Below are 20,303 nucleotides of genomic sequence, written 5' to 3' on the forward strand. Positions count from 1 at the left end.
GCGCTGTTGGTGATTCGGGCGTTTTCGTGGACCGGCGAGTTCGGGATGTACGACGGGGTCTACGGGACTCGAAGCACGGAGCCCCGCCCTGCCGCCCGCCAGAGCCGTGAAGCAGCAGCAGCAGCAGAAGCAGTATCAGCAACAGTAGCTCCGCTCGCTTCGTGAAGTTTTTTGTATTTATGAAAACAATCGTTTGAACCGTCGCATTAGTTCGAATCGTTGATAAAGTTCGCGTTACACGTTCGTGTTCGTGTTCGTCGTTGAAAGTTCGAGCAGTGACGGGTTATAACCTTAAACTAAGTGGCGGTCACGGTAGTGTCGCGAAATACTCTCGTGGTGGAGCAGACTCGTCCCGATCGTTCGAGCATCATTGCCTAGTGATTTCGTGGCGTGTCGAGACGTTGTTCGGGAACAGAGAGGTGTGAAAAGGAAAGTGCATAGTCATCGATGTGAGAAATCGAGGCTAGGAAAAAGGCCCGCCGCAGCAGGAGGGAGAGAGAGAGCGAGAGAGAGGAGCTGTTCGTGGGTACGAGAGGCCGATACACCGAGCCGGGAATTTCGACGATCGTAGCTCCGTTAGGGAGCTCCAGGTACGTTTAACCGTCATTTCAATTCATGATTATTAGTGATTTTTCTTCCTAACTCGTTTCCACTTGGAAGAACGTTAGAACGAACGGCCCTGACTAGCCCTTCGATTCGATACGAGTAGCCAACATGGCGGCCGCCTAGGCTACACTGTCAAATTTTCCTGTTCCGTCATCGTGGTTATTTTAATATCGACTGCGTTACCCACCGTGTCTCCTTTCGTGCCGTTTAACGTTTCAACTCGTTGGAAATCCCCTTGGATGGAAACGTAGAATTTATAACGATACTATTTAGAGTTGTCGACTTTGGCGACCGTGAGTCAGTGCCGGCTCACGCGATAACGAGATTCTTCCTGCTACGTTAAACCGTACTTTTCTCGTTCAAGAATTTTTCACGATGCGAACGGGTACGAAAATCGTTGATTACGGAACGGAACGGCTCGTCTAGTATACATATACAGTGTAAATTGGCGTTGAAGAAAAAAAAAAAGCTTTTGCTTGCTTAGCGATATCTGAGATTGCTGCAAATTTACATAGGAGATCAATAACCACTAATTCGCACAGTGTTGCGAGCCACATTATCTATTAATGCTCGGCTGCGTTTCGTATTTATTATGAATGTGTACATCGGTCGCGTTTAAATCATCGAAGTACCAACGATCTTATCTCCTTGCTTTAATCTTTTGTTTTGAAAGCTCTCCTCCCGATAACGATTGTCACGATTACCATACTTGTACCGTGTTGTTGCTACAAGAAAATGAAGAAAAATTATTTTTTTCATGCGTTACGTATCGTCAGAGATACGGTGTATACATATGGCGCGAAAATTTGTCGATTTAAATGGACGTCGTTAAAGCGGTAATTAGATCGCTCGAATTCCAATACGGCGACACGAGGGGAGTAATAAAAAGTGGGAGGACTGCATAATATCCGCGGTCGAAAATTGACACGGAAACAAACGGTATTGTAATCGGGAACACGGGGCAACGCTTTTTGCAAAAACGCGAATACGAGGTGTAAAAATATCGCGCGACGACGTCTTTGTACGTCGGTGTACACGTGTTCTCCGAAAATATGACACTTTCATCATCGGTTCAGCTTTTCTAATTATTGCTCGAGGCTAAACATTAGTCGGCCGATGAATCCACGACTAACGGTCAACCCTTGTTGCACTGTTCAAATTTTTATTACATTTGTATCTAAAGGGAACGAAATAATATTTTAACCCGAGGAAAGGTTAACCCTTGAACGGTGGACTATGGAGAGAGCCCCAGTTTTAATTCAATTTTGTATTTAATATTATTTTCATTTTTTAAACTTTACACCGTTAATCCACGGATGGTGGAAATAAATGAAACTTTGGATGGCGGACCACCGAGAGAGCCCCGATTTTAATATAATTTTGTATTTCATATTACTTTCATTTTCTACATTTCATATTTTTAATCCACGGACTATGGGAATAAGTTAACTCTCGAGTGGCGGATTTTAATGTAACTTTGTATTCCATATTACTTTCATTTTCTAAATTTTACACTGTTGCTACAAAAATGATACATTTACCTTTAAATTAATGCTCTTGTATATATTTTGTGAGTTTGGATCTCTATTGGCTCAGACTCCGCTGTTTAAGGGTTAATAAAAGTTAGTAGACGCCATAAGTGGAAGGTTTCATTAAGAAACGGTTAAATATTGAATTTTTTCCTTTTCACTTTGCTATATGTTTACATTACATTATTTACATTGTCAGTGAATCACATTGAAGACATAGACGACAAAGGAAAACGCAGTAGTTTCACAGCCTTGAATCGTTATTACAATGGTTTTCACGGAAACGCGTTTCTAACCGTGTCTCTTTGTCAGGAATTTTTCTTCGCGAATGCATCGAATCGTTCTTCTAATTTGAAGCTTTAGATAAAATCGATATCAGTACGAAATTATCTGTATTGCCGACCATTTCGATATTTTAATATGACGCGGTTTGTCGCGATAAAGGAAAATGTAAATATTTTCACTGGTGCTCGAATACAAAATATTATTGCCGCGATAATTTTTTTAGGAAACCAACCGAACAGGAAAAGAAGTTTTTTTTATAAACGCGACTTGGTCATGACGCTGACAAAGTGTACGTATATGTATAATAAAATAAAAAAGATGTACACTAGAGTACGAGATAGTATGTGTCTCGCGATTGGCCGGCCAATTGCGGCAATAGCAGCTGTCTTAATTGTCTTTAATTGGTTCGAAGTATAAAGTCGTTGGAATTCTAAAGACACAAGTGGTGTGTCTTTTGCTCAATTGACAACGTACCACTTGAAAGAGAGAGAGATGCGCCGGCGATAATATCTGTTATCGGCCCTCCGCGCTCTTTTCATTCAGAAGAAATCGATTTCGTTCGGGCTGTAAGTGACTCACTGATCCAGCTGATAAACCGCGGAAATCAGCGACGACGATGCGTAAACATTTACAATCGATACCGATATACGGACGTATCTATTCACTGACCAATTACTACGAATCAAATCTCGATCGCCTCGAGTAACGTTATCGATTGCAACACGATCATCTGTTATATCAGCACAGAAAACATGAATTTCGTATAGTTGTCTGTATTGACAAAGCTTTCACGAGGCTCCAAAGTAAACCCGATAACAGAATTATGCATTTTAGTAACTAAAAGGTTAAAGGGCTACAAATTCATCGACGATCGTCCATTCTGAACAGTTGAAAACTGTAGAAGTTAAAATTGCTGACTAAAAATGAAAATATTATAATATGTTCGGGGCTCTCTCCATGGTCCGCCGTCCGAGGGTTAACATTCCTTAGAAGATATTCTAATGACCGTACTTAATGTTATCTAAGAATTTCTCTTATCTAAAGTCTGTAACGTGTTAAGGTTCTTAGGTCTGCTCGAAAATATTTTCGTTTTCTCGAAATTCAGAGTCAAAGTTTCCGACCCGTGAAAATAAATGCTTACCATACGTTTGCGTTAGACGAATATTCACGGTGATAACAGGATGTGTCTTTTCTACGATCTCTAATGACGATCGTGTTTCGTAGGACGGTTAGTAGGTCGTCGAGTACTTTAGTCGGTGCGAAAGTAATGCCAATGACGTGTAGCACTGGCAAACCCCTGTTATTCCCTTCCTTCCTTCCTTCCTTCCTTCCTTCCTGTCACCCTCCAATCCTCCTCTCCCTATTGCGGGGTCACGTCCTGTTACACGTTCCCCTCGTGAGCCCACAAGTTGCCCCTTTTTCTGCTCGATGGACGAACCAGTGGAAAACGAGCGAGCAGAAAAGAAGGGTTGATTCGAATTCGTTCGAAAGGGACGACGCGTTCTGTGCGTCCAAGGCGCAATCGAAAAGAATAAAATTGATAATTACCGTGATAACGAAAGGATTAAGAAAGCATCGATTTTCGCACGAGTCGAATTTTCCTTTGAACCGGTCGACGAGTCTTCCAAATTCTGTGTTAATCCTAACATCCATACGTTTGCCTCTCTTCCTTCTTTCTTCTGACGTCACTGTGATTCGTAAAAATAGCGGAACCATCTATTTGCGGCTTAATTTCTTAACGCATATTTACATACACCTGATGTCTGTACCATTGAACGTCCAAAGCAAATAATTTTTTTTTCTCGTCTCCTAATAAGAGTTTGCCTAGTGTAAAATTTCAGCGATAATTGCATGTTTAAAAAAGATAATGAAATTAATAACATTTAACCGTGTCTCATGGGTTTAAGATTAACGAGTACAATTTCAGATAACGAGGGAAAATTCGTACTGTAATAAAGAAATTTGATAAAAATAACTCGCGAAGGATTTGACTTTCAAACGAAATGAAATATTTATAAAGTACCAGGGACGGTAGAGGAAAAATCCTGGGTATCAGCAGTCCCAAATTCAGGTTACCATCCGACGTCACGGTACGCCTTCTGACGTCATTCACCTGCCGTCACCTCTCCGCAACCTACCCTCCATCCCTTTCTATCTTGCTTCGAGTTTCTTCAACCCTACTTGCGCGCCCCTCGCTCCGCCACCCCGACGTTTCGCCGTTCTATACCCTGGAAACTACGGGAACGTACGGATTTTAGGTAGCTCGTTACTCCGAGCTCGTGTTTCAACCCTAGGGATTCTCGATCGACTCGATCTCTCTTCTACACATGCTCGCGTCTCGCGTGTAACGATCGCTACACAACAGTGTTTTCTTTAAGAGAAAGCATCGATCGAACCCTGTCACCCCTCCAATCATCCCTTCTTCCTTTGGCGGAGTGAAGTATCCTAGAGACGAACCAGTAGCGTTTCCATTTCCCAAAATACTTGGACTGCTTGCGAAATACTCGAAGCCATCGCTAATCGTGCGATACAACGAGGATCGATCAGGTTCGCCGAGGGTTGAGAAGGCGTAGGTAAATTAACGTAGCTTTGAATTGTTCACGAGTTCATAGCAGTCGAATGATTTTCTATTTTCGGAGGATAATGTTGACGGTTGCACTTGCCCGAAGAGTGGCGTTAAATGGTCGCCGGGGTAGATTCGTTAGGGTATCCGCGTGTTTTTCACCGGTCGCATTAGGGACGACACAGTTGGTGTCTGTTGGTCGCTGTTAAAGGGAAACGCCGTCGGGACAAAACGAACAAATGTTCTTATTCGCGATGCGGTTTACGGATTGATTGATAGATCGATCGGTTTGCGTCACAGCTTATTTTAAACGGGCGTGTTCCTTGCGCTCGTACTATTCTCAGAGATTCCCTGCCAAAAGTCGAAGACATCCGCGTGAGGCTTCTTTGTGGTCCGCCAAGACAGAAAAATCCGTCTTGAACCGAGATTTCCTTCTCGTGCGCGACCGAAGATTCGTCTCGTATTTAAATAAATTGAATAAAACTGCCATTATTTTATTGAATTTATATGGTACAATTTATACCTTTCTGAAATGCAATCATTTTAAAAGGCTCCGGGCCAAAACAATCGTCCACCCCTGGCGTAAAGTGTTTTCTTCCGAATGCGTAACAATGCAGTCTGGTGACGAAATCGCGTCCGATGTCTACGGATCGATCGTAACAAACGGTCGAGCTATCCCGAGTACCCGTACTCTATTATTTTTCTATTATCGAAAGAGAAGACAGGCTTCCACTTACTACGAGCTGATCCTCCTCGGTTGTACGCGTTTCGAAACTAGGTCGTGCCGATGTGAATTGCAGTCATCAGCTGTAATACCACAATATCATTTTATACACACGGCCTGTACGCGGTTAACGAAGTCTCTTTATTTAAGAATTGTTTATAATTAATGTCGTTAGCATTCGTTTCATCGCTTTTCATCGTATAACGAACTCGATCTTGGGAACAATGGGAACATATAGGGTATTCCAGGCTCTCCCTGAGAAAAGGGAAAAACTCTTGGGGTAGATGGAAAAGTGGGCTGTAAACGTATTGTTACACAAGCAGAGAAAGATCCCTGTGAACGTTACGTTTAGTATCTCTGAATTTTTATGTACGGGGAATTGTGGGACAAAAGGTGTACGGTATAAAGGTGACTTCGCAGAAAGAACTAGCGCAAAGAATCGATAATGCAACTACTGAAACTTGGCGAAATTGTCAAGAAATTTGTAGTTTAATAAATTCTGCATCGGGGTAAAGAGGCCAGTGGCTGAACGGTTTAACTGATTCCGAAGTTTATGACAAGGCTTTTTTAGAAATACTTGTTTTATAAAAAGAATCGGAATAATTTAAAGAAAAAATTAATTGCATGTACAAAAATTCATTTATTCAAGCTTGAAATGATGAAAATTGTACTCATAGCCCCTATTTATAAAATTATTTATAAATTTCTACAACTACCCACATGGTGATAATATAACCTACCACTACAAAATATTCTTCTTGTACGAAACAAATTTTCATAAAATATGTTCCTTCTACAAAATAAAAAAAAATTACGTAAATTAAAAATTGTTATCGTTTATCTATCAGCTTGCTTATCTCATATCGACATGAAACTTTGACTCATATATTATTTACGATTTTCCAACATAAAAGTATCGTAAAATAGTAACGCGGTAGGAATCGTTCGGTTTTATCGGTGACGTAGACGCGGCAAGGTGCAAAATATCAACAAGTAGGTCCGCGTTCAACGTCCAAGAACGGTTTCGCAAAAAGAAGAAAAATGGCACCAGGAGCAGAGTAAACACCGGCCTATAGACAAATGTACAGCTGGCCAGTCATTGGAACGGGCTGTTGGCAGGTGCAACGCCAACAGGCGTCCGGCAACAGTAGACATGTTGAATGTTAGCTAGACCTTTCGCGGCTTATCCCATTCTTTCTCGCTATTCGAAAGACCGTTGGGTCGTGCCAGGGACTTGGTCGGAGTGCACACTTGGTGTGAGGTACTTGGCAGCCTCGTGGTTATATACAGCCAGCAGATGGGAAGAGAGCTAAAGAGAGGGAGTGATCGTATTGGACGTTGACCCGCGTGGTTCAACTGTTGCTCTCATTCGTGCATCCGGGAACGCGTGTAGGAAGGCCTAGGGGATCCAGAACGATAGAAATGTCTTTCAGTTAAATCTATCCTAACAGTATCTCGCGTCCATTTCCATCGGCGGATGCCTCTGAAATGACGGAGCCAGAAGGTCGGTCGGTTGTAAAATGGAATTTTCTTCAGAGTCATATTTTCAAATAACGCGTCCACACGCGGGGAAACGTGTATCCGACTTGTTCCTTGATAAGAGTGATAAATGGGATGTAGGTCGGACACGGTCGAGCCGGCAGATTTTCTATGTTGCTTCTAACGAAGATGGTCTACTTCATTAATCGCGAGTTCTACGGATCCTTTGAACGATTACGATTGAGCTTTATTAAGGCGATGATACATCGCTCGACAACGCGCGATTGCGGCAAGGGGGGCCGACATAACTTGTAATATAACGTTATTTAGAAAGATGGTAGCGTAGTTTGAAATTTGTCAAAAGGCGAGACTTATATCAGGTATATTGCGACGTGAACGAAAGGGTGCCATTTGGGCCTCTATACTATCAGCACATTCAATATCTTGCTGTACAAACAGAGCGGCCAAAGGGTTATCAAGAGAGATGTACATAAACTCGGTCGACGTTCCTAATTATTTCTCCCCTCATCCTGCAAAAAATAGCTAACACAATGTCAGAACAGAGTTATAACATATGGTAAGATCATTGAAATCGGTAAAGTTGCTGTAATCACGAGTCTGAGTGTCCAGACATCGTTAAATCTCGTTTTTTAACCCCTTCTATGATTTTCTCGATAGTTGCGTCAGTCAGAGCTAATTCTGAATTCGTTGCTTGAATTTAAAATCAAATGAAGAAAATTGAAATATTCCACGATTCGTGACTGGGAAAATTATAATTAGTACCCAGACAAATTTGACACGTTTGAACTGTAAGGTGCGTCACGAGTGGGATTTGATATTATAGGGCAAAGGGTTCGACCGATCGAGTTGAAATTTTGTGTGCTTTTACTACCGAGGGTAATCCACACTTTAACCTTCGATATTTCAAAATTCTCTTTCGCTAAAGTATTCATCTAGTATCATAATAGAGGCTTTGAAAGATTGAAATCCGTAGCTGCAACAGATTCTGAGAGCAAGGTACACGAAGTTGGCTCGTTTTCTATGTATCACAGAGAACGGCGCCTTTTGCCCTTAATTGTATCATTACTTCGTTGTATCGTTCCGGTAACCATACTCTATTCTGTCCAATTACCAAGTAGTTTAATCAGGCTAAGGATTTTCAGTGAAAAAACACGGTACGTTGCATTTTTTTTTTCCCTCCCTGTTTCTTGGGATTCTGCCCCACTGTACGTCGTGACGACGCCGGTAGTCAGCCGGTACGCGGGCGCCGCGGCGCCAGCGTCGCTTTCATCCCTTCTCTTCCCCAGCTAGCCGGTCTTCTCTCGAAACCACGTCCTCCCTGGGTGTGGTTCGAAATCGTACCCAAGGTTCTGTCCATTCTCCGCGCTCTCTTCCGTATTCCTGATCACCTTGTCCTCTGTTAAATCTCAAGGTGTACTCGAAGGTGTTTCCTGACCCGATACATCATTCGGTTGCCGCGCGAGCGCACGCGTCTACGCGTATATATGTGACAAGTTCGTCGAGCGTGGAGAGTAACGGACAAAGAAGTAGTAGAATAGCGTTGGACAGAGAGAGATAGAAGAGATCGCAGAGGGTGTTGGTGCAAAAGAGCACCCAAGTGGGGCGAGCCACGACGAGCGTTCATCGATTCGTCGTCGTCGGTTCCACGGTTCTCTGAACGCGGCATGAAAAAGCGAGCTCGCACCAGTGCGTACATTTGACCGGTTCCCCAGTGACTATACGCGCCGGATGAAAAGTGCTGCATCCCTTCCGGTTTTTCTACCCTCAAAAGTCTAGTTCTGTGCCGGCTTTTCACTTCGACCGCGCAATCTGGCGGTGGAAGACGGGTTCGAGAAGGCAGCTCGCTACCCTCTGCGCTTGCAACGGACCCTTCCTCGTGCAGAGGTTATGTTTCCTCGGGATTCATGACGCTTTGACAAGAGTGGAAGGTGGACGGAGCGGGTAAGCGATGGACAGAATTATCCTTCTTTCGTTCTGCTTTCGACGTCCTTCGAAACGAGCCAGTTTACGACCGGCACCGGTCAGGTGTAACGCGAAGGGTACGTCAGGGTGAGAATCAACCCTCGGATAACAGGAATGAAATTTTTCATTCGTTTAATTCGCTTTGGAGTTAGAGAAATTATAGATTAATTTCAGCAAGGTTTATTTTAAGGGTTGATTATTTTGTAAATTATTTATACCGTCGTTTATTCATTTCGGATATAAAGCAGCAGTTAACCGGTTCGCTTTTAGCGATACCTCGACCACCATAAGAAATTCCAAATTCACGTGAAAATTTAGCTCAAGCTGTGAAGACTTGTGAAGTTATTGCGTAGAGGGAGGATTTGTCAGTGGTTCGTCATTTTTCAGAGGGTCAGCAAGTGGAACTTTAAGCTGCTGGGTTTTTGTACCTTGTCATTTTTATCTGAGAATATTGTTACATTCTTTTTCCATGATTCTTTCATCCGCGACACCCCGAGTACTACACTCGGTGATTCGTAGTGCTTGCTCATGCGCCGAACGATACACTCGGTTCCGGCAAATGAGAACACCTTCCCCGTTGGATCGACAGCCCTCGGATTCCCCGGGTTGCGAGACCTTTTGGAGGTGAAGGACGCTCGTTGCCACCGAAATTCCGATGCAGCTTGAAAAATTAACTTTATTTGGAACAAGCAGCTGCTGAATGAAAGAAACGTCTTACCTGTTGTAGACCGATCAGAAATTCACGAAATAGAACGACAAATCGGTTCTCGTTCTTCTAACGGCATTCTAAATATAAAATTTTTCCAAAATTTCTAGGTAACATTGTTTCGGTCGCGATGAAAATAGCAACCCTCTGACGTTACTCTGCACGAACACAAAATAGACGAATTGAGAATTAATAATGAAAGTGAATTTTCATAGAAATCGAGACTGTTACGTGTCTTATCTATGGATAGAAGATTAATGACGCCTGAGTTGACGCGCAAACGAAGAAACACGTTGTCCGTGACACAAATATGTCAACGAATGTGACAGGCCTGGATAAAAATAGAATAATAAAAATGTAATAGACGTTACACTATATATCGTACACGTACACCTACTCTCTCGATATAGGTACATAGAGAAATGAACTATTAGACCTGATATCGATGTCGAACATTTCATTTGTAAATAAAAAAGTATTTTTGTCAGAATTTCATTAGATCTTACAGATTAACCCCTTTTTTTGGAGGGCAAAGAGTTTCTAAACCCAGAATTTTTATTTCTTACCACAATGATAAGTAGATTTCTCGTTCCAGAAGGGTTAAGAAGTTAGTAGGGTTAAAAATAAGTAATTTTGTACGATTTTGTTCGCAGGGGTGGCAACGGTCTCGTTAGGAGGTGTCGAAGCTGGCGCGTGGGGCGGGAGAGACAGCGGTGGTCTGGCTCTGGTTCCGGTGGTAGCGGCGGAAGCGGAAGCCGTGACAGCAACAGATCAGAGGGAGAGACTTGGAAAGACTGGTGGTACCCGCTGGAGAAGAAGGTTCGGTCATCCTCTTCTCGTTCTTCTTTCATCTCATCCTCCCGTTCCTGGTGGTGCAAAGCTCGAGGATCTGCTCCATTATTGTCCACCGGAAGAAGCGTCGTCGGCGTGACACTGGGCTCCGACTGCCTTTCAGCGAAAGGACAAATTAGATAGAAGTTAACCAATTCCTCGGACACGACGTTCTAGGTTCCATTAAAGGGTGAAAATAATATAACCTTTCCGAGACACATCTTTATCAAACGTTTCAGCGGATTCTCACTCGAGGCACATCACTAAAATAGGCATCATGAGCGAGCTAGAAACCCTTCGTCAGGAGGCAGACGCTTTAAAAAATGCCATCCGAGTAAGTCGATCCTCCACTTCAGAGGAAATTAAAAATTTACAATTTTTAATGTTTAGTTAAATGTTAATTGTAAGGTGGTAGTGCGTGTCTATTTTATTTAAGACCGGTGGATAATATATTAATTCTTGAGTCTGGCTCAGTCGTGACCTAAATTTATCAATTAATTTGAATAATTTTAAAGTGAACAGCGTGAAACTTAAAAAATTATAATAATATGGGATGCAAAATTGAATTAAAATTGGGGTCACAATGAGTAATTTCTAAATTTAAGACCTCCTTTTGCTATCTAATATTATTTAAGAAATGAAAATAATTAAAATTGGGACTCTCTCCATGGTCCACCGTTCTAGGGTTAATGTCACAGAGTAAGTAGCAATACATATATAATGTACAAGTTTTCTTAGATAAAGTTTGTTGGATATTACCAACCTACGGGATTTCCTATCACGTCAGTTTCCTGTCACATGAATTATCTATAAACCGTAGATAACGTGTTTCGATGGCATTCAGTCGTTAGCCTGTTTCGCGTTAACTTAACATTTTCTATAGTTTTAGGTGTTATTTAAGCAAGCGCTCTGGGAATGGTCCACGGTTGAGTTTCGTCTTCCTACGTTTTCTTTGTTTACCGACAATCTCCGAACCTTTGGAGGACAAAGCAACAGTTCTACATGCAACAGCGGCGTGCATTGTCTGAAAAGAAAAAAGTCTAGGGCGTCTCTCGGCTCGAAGTGCCACTTGGCATTAAACAACCGACCCCTTTTTTTCCCTGTAACGAGTCAGCAATTTTTTTGTATTTCCCTTTTTGTTTTTTGTTTTTGTTTTTTTTTTTTCTTACCCTGTTTCATCCTACCGTGGGTGGTAGTAATACTATAGACAATTGTTTGTTACAGTAATACATTCATCATACATTCTGTTATCTTTTTATTATTTTATTATCCTATTGATCGACTAAAATTCTATATTTTTACACCTTCACAGAAGGGGTTTGTTTTTTAAATGGAACAGTAGTAGAAATTAAATTATTAATATATACTAATTCTTTCTGTATTGTTTATGATTTTATACGTTTCAAACAATTCTTTTCCCAACTCTGGAAATCAATATTCGATAGAACAAGAGAACATCTCTAAAAATAGTGTCGAAGAGATTGTCCCTGCTTTATCTTGCCCAAATCTTCTTAAAATTGGGCCAAGCAACCCTTGATCCTTAACGTTCCATTTTCGAAGTAGCTCCGTATTTCATCCCCTTTTAGTAATGCTCTTAAAAATTCTTGGTAAAATCCAACGATTTTCTGGCAATTTATTTCGTTACCAGTCAGATCGTTGTACGATCTGTCTTCGATCAGGGGTAGTTAGAAGTTGACGGGAATTAGAAGTTGTTTGGCGGTGGAAAATCCTCGTCGATGGCAATCGGTGGATTCTACTCTCGTGTATGGTGGTGGAAATGAAAGGTTGTAGTAGTATACGTGTGTGTGTGTGTGGTGGTGGTAGGGTGCGGCATAACCGTCGCTCCTCTCTGATCAATACGCCACCATTCCTCTCTCTGTCTCTCTTCTGCTTTCTATCCTGTTTCTTCTCACTCTCGGTTTCTCTCTTTCTCTGTTGTTCCTGTGTGCGTGAAATTACACGCATCGTCAGGCGTACACAGTGTGTAACACACGTCGCTGTTGGCGATAAATAGAATGAACGTTTTTAAATACCCTCCTCAAGTGTTTCAATAATTTATCCTCGTTACACGTGTAGATCTGTTCGTTTTATCAACCCTTTTAATTTTCTACATCAACGGAGAACGTACGAGTTTAATTGTCGCATATCGAATGATCGATTTCGAACCGCGAAAAGTCTAAAAAGTACCGTAAAACGGGACTTTTCGAATTTTTATAATTTATGGAATTCTCCTCGTTTTACCTGTTTCATTCGAACGCGACACTTGACCTTCCGTCGACGGAGTTCACGTGCTCCACGAGCCTCAACGAGATTTTCACGCGAAATTCATTAACCCCTTCAGAATTCACGCAGCCATCTAGGAATATGGCTATGAATGAGTAGGGACGACGTATAAGCAGATTTTTCTCTAATATTTAGTCCACATCGAGCCAGTGTTACGTTTCCGTGCTCATGCGTGTTCTTCTCGATATATTTTTTCAGGATGCTAGGAAAGCAGCATGCGACACGACGTTGGTCCAAGCCACGTCGGGCATGGAGCCGATCGGCCGGATACAAATGCGGACCAGACGCACGCTTCGCGGTCACTTGGCCAAGATTTACGCGATGCATTGGGGCAGTGACTCAAGGTACTTGATCATCCGATAAGATTTTAGCGAAGCTACGATATCGGAAGCAAACAATTATAATCTATCTGTACGATTTAATCAACAGAAACTTGGTGTCAGCGTCGCAGGATGGAAAGCTGATCGTTTGGGATAGTTACACCACCAATAAAGTTCACGCGATTCCTTTGCGCTCCTCATGGGTAATGACCTGTGCGTACGCGCCATCAGGTAGTTACGTGGCCTGCGGTGGGTTGGATAACATTTGTTCCATCTATAGTCTTAAAACTAGAGAAGGAAACGTAAGGGTTAGCAGAGAGTTACCAGGTCATACTGGTTACTTGTCGTGCTGTCGATTCTATGACGACAACCAAATTGTCACCAGTTCTGGGGACATGACTTGGTAAGCAACGTCTGCTTTTTATATTTAATCCAGAATTAGAAATTGTTTCTAATTGTCCGCACGCTATGTTCCTTTGTGTAACTTTATTCCATTTAACAGGATGTTGGATGCGAATGTATAATAAAGACAACGATCCTACCCCGCCATCCTTGTCCTTGGTTCTTTCGGTTCTCTCCTTTTACTTGGTAATCGTGTATCGTTTATGAATGCAAGCGAATTACAACGTCGCTATATATCGTGTCTTTTTCCTGTTGACCAGCGCCCTGTGGGATATAGAGACTGGCCAGCAGTGTACTTCCTTCATTGGTCACACGGGCGACGTAATGTCCCTATCCTTGGCACCGGACACGCGCACATTCGTATCCGGTGCGTGCGATGCGAGCGCAAAATTATGGGACATTCGTGAAGGATCTTGCAAGCAGACCTTCCCTGGTCATGAAAGCGACATAAACGCTGTCACGGTAAGAGGACGATTGTTTTGTTGAAATATTTACTAGATAATAGGATACAGGTATATTGCGAGTGGAATACAATTGAATATCGTATGTCTTCTTTTTCCTTCAGGAAGAAATACTTGAATTTCTTTGATGCTCGTATTACACGAATAATTTTCTTCTGTTTTCCTTTCTGTTCACCGCATAGTTCTTCCCGAATGGATACGCTTTCGCGACGGGTTCGGACGATGCAACATGCAGACTGTTCGATATTAGGGCAGACCAAGAGCTGGCGATGTATAGTCACGACAATATTATCTGCGGTATTACCAGCGTAGCGTTCAGCAAGAGCGGAAGATTATTGTTGGCCGGTTACGACGATTTCAACTGCAACGTATGGGATTCCATGAAGGCGGAACGAGCTGGTACGCGAACGTTTTTTGACCCCGTGAGATGCTTCTTCAGGAGAGAAGAGAAATTTTATTTAAAGGCCTTCTCTCCCTGTGTGCATTTGTTCTTTAGTTTCTGTTTTTGTTTTTACACCTTTGGTATTAACACCTTTTGGTTAATATTTATGGAACATGTATACAATTACTGCACCGTTTACATATGTCGCACAAAGGAGAAACGAGGGAGCGAAATATGGGATATTTTTCCGAGGTGTCTCCTGTTTGTTTTTCAGGAATTCTTGCTGGCCACGATAATCGCGTGTCTTGCCTGGGCGTTACGGAGGACGGTATGGCGGTAGCGACGGGTTCCTGGGACTCGTTCCTTCGTATCTGGAACTAACTTGGGGCTGACCCCAAGACGTTCCTCCAAAGAACCAAATGCAGCCAATCAGCATACAGTATAAGCATCAAGTACCACCATTTGGCCACCGAAGTCGGCGTGTCCGTATCCTCGAACGAGGCGAATTACTCTTCAGCCTCGCCGAAGTTGACGTTGATCAGAAAGTTCGGGCAATCTGAGAACACCAGGAACAACATCGGTAGTAGCAGCAACAGCATCAACAAAAACAGGAAAATGATAACCCAAGGAAGTAACAGCAGTAACAGTAGCAGCAGCGACTTTAAGAACGTTTTGGGTTGTGCTGGTAAAAAGGACTACCGAAGACGCGGCGTCGATTTAGCCTTGCGTCGCGGCAGGGTCGGCGATAAAATCACTCGTGAATACCAGCGCTTCTAGCATGAGTTTAATATATCGTTTGTTCGACACACGAGAGGGAAGCGTGAGAAAAGGAAGAACGACAAAACGGAGAGAAGCACCAAGGCATATGAGACAAAGCCAAAAATCTCTCCGGTCCTCGTGCACGCGTACACACACATACACAGAAACAGACACACACTTCCTTTTTATCCTGCCCCTCACCCCTTCCTTTTTCAAGGATCACTTGGCGAGCACGTGCTGTTGATTACACGCATATTTCGATCATTCGAAGATCGATAATCGACGACACGAGGACGACACGTTGAAACTCGCGATGTCGTTGGAAGCGTTGTATCCTGAACAAAATGGTTCCGAGCGTTCACTGCCGATGAAGCGCCGAGAAAATCGGCTGCTCCGGCGGTTCATTTAACATATATTTCTTTTTACTATCTATCCCTTATTATTTTGTTTCTTCGTTTTCTTGTTCTTCGGCATGGCACGAAGCAACTCGCTCGTGCGAAACAACCAAATACCGGGCGAAAGAAACGAAAACGGTCGCTCGTGCAGGGCAGAAAAAAAAAGTCAAACATGATCATGGGAAAAAAAAATACCTATTATATATTGTACGTATAATTATATGAATCGTGTATATGTCAATGAACAGGCAAGGTTACGATAAACTCGCATATTGCATTGAAAACCTACATGCACACCGTACGCACGTGTATTAATACGATTATATAGAGAAAACTACATATACATACATTTGCACAGGAACGCGAAGTGTACCGTAAACGGAAGGCCATTAAGTACATAGTCGGGTTCATCCACGAGTCCGGGCAATACAAACTCACCGTTTCTGATATATCATGTTTTCTCACTTTTTACCGTGTTTTTCTTTCATTTTCCATCGTTTGTTTCCCGTTTCAATTTCGACGAATTTGTCGGGTATATTTCACGCAACCCCCCTCTACCAACGAGGGTGGTTTAGAAGAGGGACGTTAAAAGAAACATAAACAATTGGCGCGAGTATCGTATCGTCTTTTCTGACTATAACCGCCGCGTTTGCACTGATACCTTTAATTTTTATATAGATTTATCATTATTTATTTTGTATAGATCACTGCTATATAGGCCATTTTCTACGTTCTTGGTTCTTTCCTTGAGATTGTTGAGTGAATGTTCGAGTTAAACCGGAGATTGTTAGAGAGTGAACGGGTTTTGTTCGGATATGCAAGAATGTGCGAAAGGTCTCGATGGCGCGGAAGAACATTTTGCCAATGAAAACGAGAAACTCTATAAAAGAAGGCGAAGAAAAATTGATATTTTTTTCTTTTTTTTTTTTTAAATTCTTTAGAAGCATACATTTCATCGAAATTCGAATCGTCGCGTATGAAAGGACATCGATTAAAATAAAAGGAAACTAAAAACGAACGATAAGACGAGTTAACGAAAGAAAGAAGAAAAGCAACAACACGAAGAAATATCCCAAATTCTGTGACCAGCATTTAAGTACGAAACGGAAGAAGGAAATTATTTAATGTGAACGTGTAATCGTTTAGTTTGTAGCCTCTATTCCCTGTTCCTCTTTAGATAAAAACAAGAATCAAAGAACAGCGAGACCGAGAAGAGTTCCTTCTAACTCTCGCCGAAAAGCAGAGTCCCGCATCTTTCTCTAACATCGATCCAGTACCGAACAATCCTCGAACGTACGAGGAATGCACGTGTTCTCGACGAGATAAATCGTCCTAGAAGTTCCTTTGAAATAGGACCCAAAGAATCATGGATCGAAGCTACGGACCGCGAGACCAAACTCTCTCTTTCTCTTTCATCCTCATCCTTTCTTCAACCTTATTTTCTCTTAGACGATCTGTACGTTTCCCATCATCTTACATGTATTTTTTTTCTTCTTTTTTTAATCGCCCTTTAACCATTTCCAGACAGTGATACTAGATGTCCTGTGGATCATCGAAAAGGGTTAACAGTCTAATTCTTCGTCATCATATCCTGCGTTCCTTCATCTTTTCCCTACACTGCTCTTCTTTTCGTCGAAACAAAAGCTAGGTGTTTAAACTGTGTATGCATTTAAAGTAATAATATTAATGATAATGTTTAATATTACTATTAATGATGATTGTAATTTATAATTATTAATATTTAATATATAAGTATCTAAGGAGATAACAATTGAATCCACTTGTTCGGTACCGAAGGATCACGGTCCTACCGCTTTCCGGTAACCACGCTGGTATAATATTTCTTTTTTTCTATTAAATTCTTCTTTGTTTTTTCAGTGACACTGTTGCTGTTGTTGTTGTTGTTGCGTGTAACGTTCGAGTAATTGAAAAGGGTGTTACCAGACCGTTTCGATGACTTGAAGAAAATCTCAACCACATTCTTTGAGCTGTTTTTTTAACGCAATTGAATGAATCGACGAAAAAGAAGCGTGGCTTCCGGAACGCGTGAAGCAACAGTTGTTTTCATGACAGAACAAGTACGTAATCTGATTAAAAACTGTTTATGGTACAATCTTCAGAAGTCCCTTCTGAAAGAGCTTGTTATTTTACATAGGTGAAGAGAAAAGGAAAGATTTTTTCTTTTAATTTTCATTTTTCTTTTTCGATATGAAATCTGTTCGATTAAACTCGCTTATGTTACACTTGCCTTCGTATCTTCTAGCGACCAATTAGGCAAAAGGAAGCAACAAAAAAATGATCTCTTCTTCGCACCAATTTAAAAACGAAGTCTTCTTCCTTCGATCTTCACTTTAACCCTTTGCTTTGTATTAATCGCTGCATTGTTGAGGCAATCGAGAAATATACATTGGATTTTATAATCCTTAACTGAACAAATTATATGATTGAATCTAAATTGAAAAAAATCAACCGTAGTACAAATACAATGCAGATTTGTTACATTTCAATTGTTTTAATATTATTTAGGCAAAGGGTTAATCTTCGTGCGAGACGTTGAAGGAAGAAGAATAGCTAAATAAATGAAAAGCAAAAAAAAAAAAGTGAATTAAAAACATGGAAACGGAGGATCTGTGCTTTTTGTATTTCGCGATTCCGTGGCCTCTCGGGAAGGCTTTCCACTTTTGTATTTCGAAGCCTCGAGCCACCGAAGCAATATGGTTTCTTATTCTTTGTATGAAACAAATATATATATATATATATACACATATACATATACATACTGTCGACAAAATATAGCATGCAAAATTAAGGATTTATTATGTCTCTAGTCATAGTAAACGGCACGCGCAAGGGAAAATCATAAAGAAAAAAAAAAAAAGAATTCTGTGGAACATGGAGGAATTTGTTATTTTTCCGTTCGTTTTCTTCTCTCTCTTTTATTCTCCGACGATTCTTTTGTCCGTGGACAAAGAGGTAGAGGTGTGCGAGTACTCGAATTTCGAGTCAAACAATGATCGGTCGGTCGAGCCGAATCGAGCGTTTGAATTTGCCGAATTACTCGAAATCGACGAATTGTTTGAAACAAAAGCGAGCTACTCGAAAAAATCGAACTACTCGAATATTCGAGCTGAAAATTCATCTTCAAGTAAATCGAAGTTTTACGACGGCTCGAATATTCGAATAGCTCGTTGTTTCTTTCAAAAACAGTTCGTCGATTTCGAGTAATTCGAGAATCTAGTTCAGCTCGGCTTGTAAATTCCGAGTACTCGCACACCTCTGCATAGAGGAACTGATTTTTGAACAGTTCATCGACGGCGTATCGGTCTTTTCATTTTCTAAAAATCGTACGAGTATAAGGCGAATAAAAGTACTTGGAAAAAACGAAACGTGCAGTTTTGGTTATTTTTTTACCGGCTTATTTCGTGATTTCGTTGTCACCTGGACACCCAGAAGAAGGGAGAGAGTTGTCAGGTGTTTTCTTTTGGGTCCTATTTCACCGCGAAACAACGCGTGCACGGTGTAGAAGGAATAAATTGAAGGGAACGGAGGAAAAGAAAGAAGGAGAATAGAGGAAAGTGCCGGACGCGACTCATTTCTTGGTAAATCCTTTTCAACGATGGATCACGAGTAAAACCATCAGGAATACTGCCTCTTTTACGTTACGAGCAAATATAAAAATTACGATATTACATAATATATCCGTGCGTGTATTGTGTACAAATGAACCACTCGAAATGGAAATTGCTAGGATGCGAAGAAAAATATAGGAAACACCGAAGAATCGAACGACGAAATAAGCTCCGAGAGAATGTGTATGTACATTCATCCGAGAACTTACAAAGACAACCGAGAAAAGAAGCACGTCTTCGTTGTTAAATGATAGATAGTTACAAGGATTTCATCACTTTTTTATATATAAAAGATAAACTATATATATATATATATATATATATATATATATACAGATATATATATATATAATGATAATAACAGCAACAATAATAATAATAATAATAATAAATTATCGACGGCTAGATTAGCTCTCATTTGAGTATCATCGTTCGTGAACGTTGCTTTCACGAAAATCCGCGATTCCCGCGTTTTTATTGTCCTGTAGAAAACGTAGGGAAGATAGTCCGTGTTATCCTTTTCCAAATAACAACCAAAGGTGTAGATTTCTCATGGACTCGAAGGGAAGATATAAAGCAGAAGAAACACCGAAATTTTTCATCGATTCAAAGGGAAGATAATCCTTGCTATCCTTCTTTAGATAACGAGAAGAAAAGGTGTAGATCTGTCCTGGACACAAAAATCCTTGTCCTTACTGTGACACGTTACGAGCCTCCTAGTTGCCTCTATCAGTCTTCATTATCACCGATATGACATCGTATGGGAGAGGATGCTCCCCATGAATTTGAATGAAGAAAGAACACCGACACCGCGAAGAGAAGAAAGTAGGAGATCTTGAAGCCGAGAAGAAGATGTCTTCTTTAATCCTCGGACGACGAATCTGGGTCTGCGATGACCCAGGGTGTGTTTTAGTGTTCAGCCCCGAACGGTGTAGCGGGGTCAAAATTTAAAGTTTTAATTACAAT

The 20,303-nt window shown here is 41.4% G+C and overlaps 1 protein-coding gene across 1 annotated transcript; it reads left to right on the forward strand.

The window, feature by feature from the left end:
- The first annotated feature begins 108 nt into the window (after positions 1 to 108).
- LOC114874384 (guanine nucleotide-binding protein G(I)/G(S)/G(T) subunit beta-1) lies at positions 109 to 18,517 on the forward strand. The gene is made up of 7 exons (XM_029183599.2): positions 109 to 590; positions 10,529 to 11,040; positions 13,188 to 13,333; positions 13,419 to 13,712; positions 13,972 to 14,173; positions 14,355 to 14,571; positions 14,829 to 18,517. Exons 2-7 carry the CDS (start codon positions 10,984 to 10,986, stop codon positions 14,933 to 14,935), a joined length of 1,023 nt encoding a protein of 340 aa, XP_029039432.1. The 5' UTR covers positions 109 to 590; positions 10,529 to 10,983; the 3' UTR covers positions 14,936 to 18,517.
- The last annotated feature ends 1,786 nt before the right edge of the window (positions 18,518 to 20,303 follow it).

The sequence above is a fragment of the Osmia bicornis genome, chromosome 10, assembly GCF_907164935.1.
Source record: "Osmia bicornis bicornis chromosome 10, iOsmBic2.1, whole genome shotgun sequence".
Taxonomy (NCBI): Eukaryota; Metazoa; Arthropoda; class Insecta; order Hymenoptera; family Megachilidae; genus Osmia; species Osmia bicornis.

Bases quoted from the DNA above. Each gene is read 5' to 3' on its own strand.
- LOC114874384 (XM_029183599.2), top strand. From the start codon at position 10,984: ATGAGCGAGCTAGAAACCCTTCGTCAGGAGGCAGACGCTTTAAAAAAT. The intron at 11,041-13,187 runs GTAAGTCGATCC...ATATTTTTTCAG, and splicing joins CTTTAAAAAATGCCATCCGA to GATGCTAGGAAAGCAGCATG. The intron at 13,334-13,418 runs GTACTTGATCAT...TTTAATCAACAG, and splicing joins CATTGGGGCAGTGACTCAAG to AAACTTGGTGTCAGCGTCGC.